This window comes from Atractosteus spatula, chromosome 6, assembly GCF_055471065.1.
Source record: "Atractosteus spatula isolate fAtrSpa1 chromosome 6, fAtrSpa1.hap1, whole genome shotgun sequence".
Lineage (NCBI taxonomy): Eukaryota > Metazoa > Chordata > Actinopteri > Semionotiformes > Lepisosteidae > Atractosteus > Atractosteus spatula.
In genome coordinates this window covers 34,468,262-34,477,966 of record NC_142711.1, presented here as the reverse complement: position 1 = coordinate 34,477,966, position 9,705 = coordinate 34,468,262, and the positions used below count along the sequence as shown (strand labels likewise).

General features: G+C 42.5%; 1 protein-coding gene across 1 annotated transcript in view; it reads right to left on the bottom strand.

Annotated features, from left to right (window-relative positions):
- Nucleotides 1–228: 228 nt before the first annotated feature.
- Nucleotides 229–9,705, bottom strand: part of zc3h3 (zinc finger CCCH-type containing 3) — a 108,890-nt gene continuing 99,413 nt past the window's right edge. The window contains exons 10-12 of the mRNA XM_088918853.1: nt 7,139–7,302; nt 5,748–5,920; nt 229–507 (exon numbers count right to left, since the gene is read on the bottom strand). Coding sequence (XP_088774979.1) covers nt 476–507; nt 5,748–5,920; nt 7,139–7,302 — 369 coding nt within the window. The 3' untranslated portion in view covers nt 229–475. The remainder of the gene's footprint in view (nt 508–5,747; nt 5,921–7,138; nt 7,303–9,705) is intronic.

The window sequence follows — 9,705 nt, the reverse complement described above, 5'->3', positions numbered from 1 at the left end:
TTTAATCTTTCAAGTGCCCTGTCGAGCCTTTTCCTCAAATGTACTTGTGATTATGAGTCCACAACAAAGCTGGATTATGTCTTTTAATTAAAGACCGTCATTAGTCTGGTATCAATCTTGTTGACTCTCATTCGAACAGGTGTAGTGTTTGTGTTGTGAAGAATACATTTCTCACAGATCCACAGCAGGCACACATAAGAAGTAAATAAATCTCAGATACAATGCCAGTTTAATAGCAAATAAAATACACTTTATTCATGTTCCCAAATGATTCACTCTGATCTCTCACAGCATCCACAAATTAAAATTTATACAACTGCTTTGCCTTATTGCAGTTTGTTGACCTAAATAAAACTTTTGTAAAAAAATCTCATCCGTGTGTTAAAGCAGGGGACCCTGAGAAGGAGTGCAGGCAGACGTTCCTGATCTGGGGTGTCGACTGCAGGCTGGAGGCTCAGGCAGGGCTGGAGGTCTTCTAGAATCGAGGTTTGATCTGGAGCCTTTTTTCTGCAACAGCACAGAGCACAAGTGAGACTGGTGAGCAACATTCTGGGGGAACTAACCTAGAACTTCACGTGCTTATGAGTTTCTGAAAACTACTAATGCAAACAAAATCTATTAAAAATAAAAAAAGTATGTGCGTGCACAAACTGCATCCGTTTTACATTATCATTTAAGATATTTTAAACATATGTAGTCTTCTCCTGTTTAGCTTTTCATCAGTTCATCAATGCTGCGTACAAACCTTTAACTTCTTTAAAATGTTAACCCTTCCCTCCAACACAGTAGAAGGAAACTGATCTGGCTTTAATTACAATATTTGGACAGAAATACCCAAATCTGCACGCTTCGGTTCAAGAGTATTGCACTGTACCGCACATCAAGAGTACAGCATACAGCAGAGTACACATCCTTGTCAAGCACATCAGCAATATGCAGGAGAACAATTAAAGGACAAATATCTCGTTTAGGAAGTGAAAGTATCGTATACTGTAGCATGTATTTAAACTTTGACAAACAATATTTATCAGTGATGTAATGGGCACTGGAACCACCAATTCACCACCTTTTGGCTAATTTATGTAATGCAGGAGAATTCATTTAGCACCTTTCTGTCCTTAATAAAATACCTGTACAACAGACCATCCCCAGACTCTGTGTCTTTACTCACTCTCCCCCTCCGGAGTGGACAGACGATGAGGCAGTGGCCTGCCTGTCGCGATGTGCAGAGGTGTCATGTCTGGGCTTTTCTACCTCCTCTCAGAGCAAACAACTGCTCTTTATTACAGCACCACCCATATGCATGACAGCACCAAACATGTTGGGCAAACATTTTACTCTTTTACAGATTACAGCTAATAATGATTTAGGAAATTGGGCCTTGAGTTTCAAGCCACACTCTATCAGGTTTTGAACCGATTTTAAATTTAGTTTTTTAGTAACTTCCTGTTCAGGTCACCACTCCCGGCTCTTGACTTTACTGAGATTTGCTGATGTCTTGCTATCTGGTGCACACCAAACCAGCACCCTGTGACACTGGATTCCTGCCTCATGCCACATCACATGTTGCTCTTTTGTAAATTACTCATCTGACAGTTCTTCAGGGTCATTTATACCATTTTATGCATTTTAGGTATTTTATTTAAGATTAAATGAGCTTTGAAAACAAACGGTTCAAGACAGAAACTAATTTCCTGATCTGATCAATCATCTGAAGGCAAACTAGTAGAGAACTAAATACGCAGCTCATCGTTTCTTGGAAATGGGCGATTATCTTCTTAGTGTATAAAATTCTATCATATCAGCTATTTTCTCAAATGCTACAGCACAACAAACTAGAATACTGTAGGCTGAGGTAGTTCAGGTGGGTAGCTGCGTCAGCATATGTAGGCTGCAAAGGAAGAAGTAATAGGTTAATTCCATGCTGAAAAGAGAAGAAAAGAGGACACTTGAAGAAGGCTTCACAGCCGAAACGTTGTTTTCTTTCTTCTCTTTTCAGCATGGAATAAACCTATTACTTGTTCCTTTAGAATACTGTAGTACTAATAACTATTTGAGATTAAATTTTTCTATGAAGATTACCAGTACCTCAATTCTAATCTAATACATTAGACTGTGATTGTTGGTTTTCTCTATCTTATATTCGATGTTTGTGTAATGTAGTAAAATCATCAATGAAATTTGCTCTGTTTCCCAAGATTTTCAGTTGCAGGTGTTTGATTATACTTGTAAAATCAAAACTACAGAAGCAACAGGGTGTGCACTCTGCTGCACATTGAAAGCCAGACATGCTTGTAGCTGCTGTGTGGTTGTTTTTTTAGTGCTCAGGCAGGGAGGAGCTGTGAATGCAGTTGTGCAACTATGGGTACACAGGGGTCAAGTCAGCTGGAGAGACACACACGCAAACCAAGAGGGAACAGCGAGCACACCACATCTGTGTCCGAGTGGAGAGAAGGGACTTTAACAGCAGCACAGGGCTCAGCTAATCTCTCATCTGTCAACCTGTCAGCAGCACAGCTCCACTGCAGCCCTGCACCGTATGAGGGGCAATGCCAAAATATTATTGCCTGCATGATGACTATTAACAGCACAACATCAGTGTGACAGCTGTAGACAAATGAAATCCACACGGGGCTTCACTAAGTTCATTGCAAGGCAATGAAAAGGGTCTAGAAATGCAGTTGTGTTGTGGGACTATGGCTTTAAAGGAGTTTTAAAGAACATCAGACTCTGAGATCCTCTTGACCAGTCACTTCTCTGTTCTAAACTGACAAACTGAAAAAAATAATTTTGGAAGAATTTAACACTACATTCCTACTTTGCTCCAACCACATATGTAGTGAAGACATATTAATTGTACATAAAACAAGGGCAAATAGAACCAGAAATCATTTTTGAAAAGCCAGATACAATTACTTCTTAAATTACTGCACTTTTTATGGAGGTGGGGTGTCCATGGTCAACCTTCAAACACTCAGATGTGAAAGATCACAGAGCCTTTCTGACAAAGTGATCTCAGAGAAAGTGTTACCAGCAGTCAAAAACAATAGGCAAAACAGTGAACTTTAATTTTTTTTCTTAAAATGTCTAGTAGGTCTAGTTAATTCATTTATAATTGCAAATGGAGTAATACTTTTTTTCTCTGTGTTGTGTTTAGCTTTTATTAGTTGTCCCTTTTTTATTTCAACTTCATTAATTGCCTAAGTAATTAACAACTCTATCTTAATTCCATAGCCAAGTAGATCCAGGTGTGTCATCTGTAATACACTTACAGATGAAAAACTCACAACTCTGTTGGAGTGTGTGTCTTTACTGCTGGTCCTGAACAGGCTTATTTACAAATAGTTTCTTTTTTCTTTACAAAGAGGAAGACCAAAGGATTGTCTTTACTGGTCCATTCTTATATCTTAGAAGATTGTAACCTATACATTTTAGGCTAAGGCTAACAGTGGTGTAATTTTTATTAAAAAAAAACATTGGGTTATATTTGTTAAATAATGATCTTAGTTATGACTGAGGGCAGTAATGTTATTTTTAAACCATTTACAAATAAAACCAACCCTGTGCATCTCACTGATCGGTGCACTTGAGGCCAAATTAAGTTCATTGCTATATATTTAAAATATTTAACACAGATTTTAGGTTCAAATTATAAACCTATGCAAAAACAATACATAGCTATCCCCCTTTCCTTCATAACATTTGACCAAGAACTTGCTAAACTGTATTTCTATCAGGCTTGAACACTCCCAGTAGTCAGTTATCTCCTCCATTGTGGACTAGTCGCCTCAGTGTATGTTTCTGAATCATTCAGGCTCATGTCAATGCTTTGGCAAGAGGCACTGCTGAAGAACAACAGAATCTGGACAGTTACATGTTTGTTCACACCAATTATGGAATCTTTATCATAAGTCACAAATAGGAGAACACACTATAAGAGCTAGGTTTTGAGGAGTGTTTCCTTCAATTTATCTCATTTGAAACAAATGCTTCCCCATTGACTCTGGATGAAATGGGTTTGCTTCCCCAGTGTATTTCGCACAATTCGACAAGTCTGGCAAAGAAAACATCCTAATTGCCTCTTGATTGAAACTGCTCTTCTGCTACGCTCACTCTAATCTCTGCAAGGTTTTTTAAATAACATTTTTTAAGAAATGGGGAAGAACTAGATTCCCAGACAGTCCGGGGCATTAAAACCTGATGCAGAAAATGAAGTTTGGGTGTTTGAGGGTTCTAGCCTCTCTCCCCACCTCCCTGGTTCTGCTCTCTCGTCGGTGGCATGCCCTGTGAGCTGTCAGACGAGGTGTGCCAGGCTCACTCTGCCAGCTGACAGGAACAAACAGCAGCGGCCCAGGCGGGCGTGCAACAAAAGACATCAATTACCCGTGCAGCTCCGTCCACATGTTTCTGCGTCAGCGCAGCTCCCCTCCCCACCCCAACTCCAAAGCCCCCCCTCCCCAGCCCAAGCCCACTCGAGTGTTAAGCATGCTCAGCGGTGCTGTTAAAAACCAGCACAGAGCATCTTCCATTAACGTTACGACCGTGAAATATGACAATAAAATGATGGCCGTATGGTGGCAAATTTGCTTTCCTGCCGAGTTGCTGGGGTTTAATCGCCGCTCGAGTGAGCAGAGAGCTGTAAAATGTTTACAGAACGGGTCGTTTGCGGCCATAAAATCCTCCTTTCTCTCCTAAACAAGGCGGATTGGAGCCATTTACAAACCCCTAAACGTTCATCCACTGAGCAGCAAACATCTGTTCCTTCTCTTAGCAAAGGAGAGGGAGGGAGAGGCAGATAGTGAGAGAGAGAAAAGCAAGCCAGTGAACAGCCCAAACACTTCTCCAGCAAATTACCGGAAATGGGTGCCTTCTAATTAAATTAGCACTCCTGTGAAACAGCCCTGAGATTCAAAGGCAGTTGTTGGCAATCAGAGTGTTGAGCAGCAGTTTAAGAACCTTGGCACCAGTTATGTGGCAATAAAGTAAAATATGGAAAATAAGATTGGCATGCCACAGTGCTCTCGGATATAAAGAAAATTGAGTCATCGTCTTAATTGCTGAAGGTTTAGCGCTACAGGATTGGGGCCTGTAGGGGCTGGTAGAGAGCGAGGACAATGGTTTCAGACCAGAGGTACTGAGTGAATATAAATGTCAATACCGCTTTTAAAACATGGAGAGAGAAAACTTGTAATTGGGGGTAGTAGGTATTCTGCTCCCATCACATTAGATTGTATGAGACAGCATGGGATTGAGGATAAAACTGAAGGATTCAGAAGGAAATTTAGTCTCGGACAATGGTAAGAGATGAGAGACTGAGAAACGGAGGGAACAGTAAGGGACAGAGGGGACAGCTGAGGGACTGAGAGAGAGAGGAAGACAGTGAGAAACAGAGGAGACAGTGAGGGACTATGCGAGGGAGGGAAACAGTGAGAAAAAGAGGAAACAGTGAGGGACTGAGAGGAACAGAGGAGACATTGAGGGACTGAGTGAGGGAGGGAGACATTGAGGGACTGAGTGAGGGAGGGAGACAGTGAGGGACTGAGCGAGGGAGGGAGACAGTGAGGGACTGAGCGAGGGAGGGAGACAGTGAGGAACAGGGATGCTAGGGAAAGAGAAGAAAATGTAACATAGAACTACATCTTTAAATGAATAAAAACAGCACATGGTAGCATAACAGAAACAGCAGAGCAGCTGTCTCATAAGAGTAAACTAATATTTTACTACATTACATAGTGAAAATGACCTACCCGTTCCTTCTGTACCTTCACTCACAGGCACCTCCAGCTCGGTGCTGACATCCGACGAGCCCGGTGAGGAGTGTAGAGAAATGTATGAAGGGAGCTTCTCAGGGCCTGAAGTGGCTGCCTCAGCTGGAGTGTTTTCTCCAAGCGCTGGCCCAGAGCCTTGGGCAGGACTGGAGCTGGAAAGGGCATGTCCACAGGCAACAAAACCATAACCTCAGATCACATATGAAATCATGCAAGGTTAAAATAAGCATTTTTATATCACAAGACAACTTTAGAAGATCAGGCACATTTATTACTACATCTTGGTCTGGCTGAAAACATCCACAGCCTAGTTTTCTTTATAAGACACATATTCATGATACTAAATTAACTCAAAAAAAGACAGCAAAAGGAAAGTAATCTACTTTAATGGGAGACAATATCAGTCTATTGTAGTTGAGCTTTGGTCTTTGATGCATAAAGTGTAGAATGACCATAATAATACTCTATTAATAGCAAACCATTACAATTAGCCAGTAGCTGCAGTGCTGATTGCTTAACTACTCATTTTTAACCAGTTTTACTGAAGGGGGCTTGCTCAACACCTCTGTTCTTATACTCATAACCAGTTTAGTCTCTTTTACATGTGAATTTTAGGAGGATTTTTCACACAAGTCAACGGTTGCACTTTCAAATGGTAATTTGGAATACGTAAGTTTTATATTTGCTACGTGTGGAGATGAAAAGATCCATTTTGCAATAAATGTTTGTGGTAGGACAGTCCATTTTTTCCCCCACTTTGGAAAATTTCCTATACACAGTATATAAAATACATCTTTACAACACCCAAAAATAGCACTTTACGCAAAGGGTGCTGCAAAAGTGCAAGTACTGTCAAATACAGTGAAAAGCATAAGTATTGGGACAGTTAAGTGAAATTGGCTGTTTTTGCTGTGTACTAAGAAATCTGTATTTCAGATCAAAGGCTTAATATGAGGCAAACATATAGAATGTCTGCTTCTGTTTTGGGTATTATTTTGCAGCCATGTTTAGCTATGTTAGAAGAATGTTGTTTGTTGTGTTCACCCCCCCCCCCCAATTCAGGTGTGCATACGTATCGGAACAAATGAACCTCAAGCTAATTAAGACAAAAGACAAATTTCAGACTTTTCACTGTGTGAGAACTTGTAACAGGAAGGGGACGTCCTGCTGTGCTGTACCACTCCCTGCAGGGATGACAGGTGCAGGTTGTGGGCCTCTATCTAGCCTGGCACCTGTCCCCATATCCTCTTTGATTCCATGTCCAATGTTACGCTACGCAGGAGCACTGAGGTTCCTTCATAGCACAGTGACAGATGTTCCAGTTCCCACTGTCTGGTGCTCTGGTGGGCGGTTGAGGCGTGCTTCCTTACCGGACCAGAGCCTCCTCGCTCCCGGCTCTCTGGGCGGAGTCCTCGGGCCGGTGGGGCCTGGTCCCTCTGGCACGCTGCCGGTGCTGCAGTTTGCACTTGGCCCCGTGAGGGCAAGCCCCTTTCTTGGTGAAGTCTGGGCACAGCAGGGTGTGCTTTTTCTTACACTGCAAAACACAGAGCGCAGGCTGGGCAGGTAGGTTTCAAGGCAGCACGCAGAACAGTTCACAGAAGACCACGAGCGCGGTCAGCAAATGATTGATGATGATGATGTTAATGGCCTGGTGAATAACTAGCGTAAAATCCGTATTTCTATCGCTGTCAGTTCTACTGCTACAATTCCAATCCCTACAATGCTGAAAATAATACATGTATTACGGCATAATGATCCAATTAATGCTGCTTCTAGTAATGGTGATGATGATGACGCTGATAAAAAAGCATCCCTCCTAAGGAATTCTAAGGATTGGAACACATGTGGTTTGGGATTCGGGAGCCCTGAAGGAAGAGTGGGACAGTACGAGTGTGAAATATTGGAGACTCGAGGAGGGTGTGTGAGCATGAGTCTACGGGCGAGTGCCTGCTTGAGCATCTGTATATATATGTTTTCCGTAGGAGAGTGTGAGTGTGTAGAGTGGTGTCCTGATCACTGTAAATTGGCAGCCTCATTCTTGAGGAGATTCAATCCCTCCCACCTGTCAAGGAAGCTAATTATACACACGGGCGGTTGGGGGGGGAGGGGAGAGCAGGTTGATCCATAAAAAGAGAGGGGATCGTGTGTCTGGCAGCAGTGTAGAGTCCAGTCCTCCCCCTCACGAAAAACTCCTCAAATACCTCCCACCCGTGCATGGGGGGAGAGCAGTGACAGAGGCTGGAGCCTGACCACCCTCACCAGACCAGCTCAAGAGAAGCTTGGGCTTAGCACCCTGAGTCATACATTCATAAAACATTCAACACCATGCCAGCTTCACACCTGTTTTTGTTTCACTACAACAACAGCTCACAAAGTTGACACACTGAGCTTCTGAGTGCTTATGCAATATTGTAATCCACTGCTTTTTGGATCTGGTGACATCTGAGGCTTTTTAAAAACAAAAGTGTTGCAAATTTTCTGCCCGAAAAAGTATTATTTTTTTAAATCGGAAAATGTATAAAAACTACTGGAACCTTAACTGGTGAGACACCTCCTTGCAGGATTTGCAATATTTTATTTCATCTCTTAACCACTTACTCCCTACCAGGGCTAGATGAAGTGGTCATCACTGCATGGAAGGAGGTGTTTCAGTATTTTAAACTGTCAGCAGACACTGCTCCTCATTACAGCCACACAGGAAAACAATACACATGCTGGAAAGGAAGTTAAAACTAGGGAAATTCACATTCAATTAACGTCAATGAACAAGCTCTTGAACACGTCAATGAACACAGACCTCCGCATTCTTAGCAACTGTTTCAATGTATTATTTATGTATAATCATTAATACACAAAAAATTAAACCAAATAAACACTGGCAAACAAAAAGCACAGTCCTCCACATTTTCATTGGTATCTGACAGTACAAAATTCATTTTAGTGGGGGAATATTCACAGTTCCATGGTAACACAAAGCAAATTCGAAAGACTTCAGAAATACTCCATTTCTCCTTTCGTGCCTGTAAGTAAGTTCCAGACGTTATAAGTGACGCCTTGGAAACCAAGCCGGCCCATGGGTGACGTCAGGGAAGCAAACCTGAGATGAGGACACGATCGGGAGCAGTGGTGCCAACCCTTGGGTGTCCCTGCAGGTGGCTCGCTAGTGACGCTCACTGCTTGCGCTCGTGCCCATGACATTCCAGAAACTGAGAGCCACTGACACAGCCCAGCTCCTGCCAGGATAGTGCAGCCAACACCAGCAAACTGGTGCCCGCTTTCACAGCGTTAGGGGTGAGAGCTTGTCGCAATCGTACAGGTTTTTATTTTCATAACTGTTAACTACTCTCCACGTGCATAACCACGTGCAGTTATATTTAAGAGAAAAAGAAAAACCACCTTTCTGACACCTGTGGAGTATTTAGCTTGATCTACATCTTTGATCTTGTTCCAATAACCTTTAGAAAATGGAGAACGGTGTTTGCTAAGAAGCAAAATATGTGAAGATTGATATCAGAACGCTGGTTTTATCAATCAGCTTCAGCTAACGACTTCACTAAGAATGAGCTTCCTCCACAGCACAAGGACAAATCCAACAGCACATGTCAGTGGCACGTCTGGTCACTGAGCAGAGATCAGGCCCGCAGGTACAAAGCAGGAGGAACAACTGACCAGGGCAGATTCAATGCTGATAGGTGACCTGCCTCTGAGGTTAGTGTGAGCTATTGTTCTCCCTGCCTCCCCTTACTGACAGAGCCTGCCACTCTCTACTGTGTGGGGAGCGTGAGCTCTGCTGCTGCTTACTTCTGCACCTCAGTGTGTTATTGCTTGCTTAATTCTGGCACTACTCTGAAGAACCCAAGAACGTTTCTATACCATGTATTCGTTAATCAACTGGCTCACTCATTCATCTTTTCCTCCTTCCTACTCCAGGCATAGA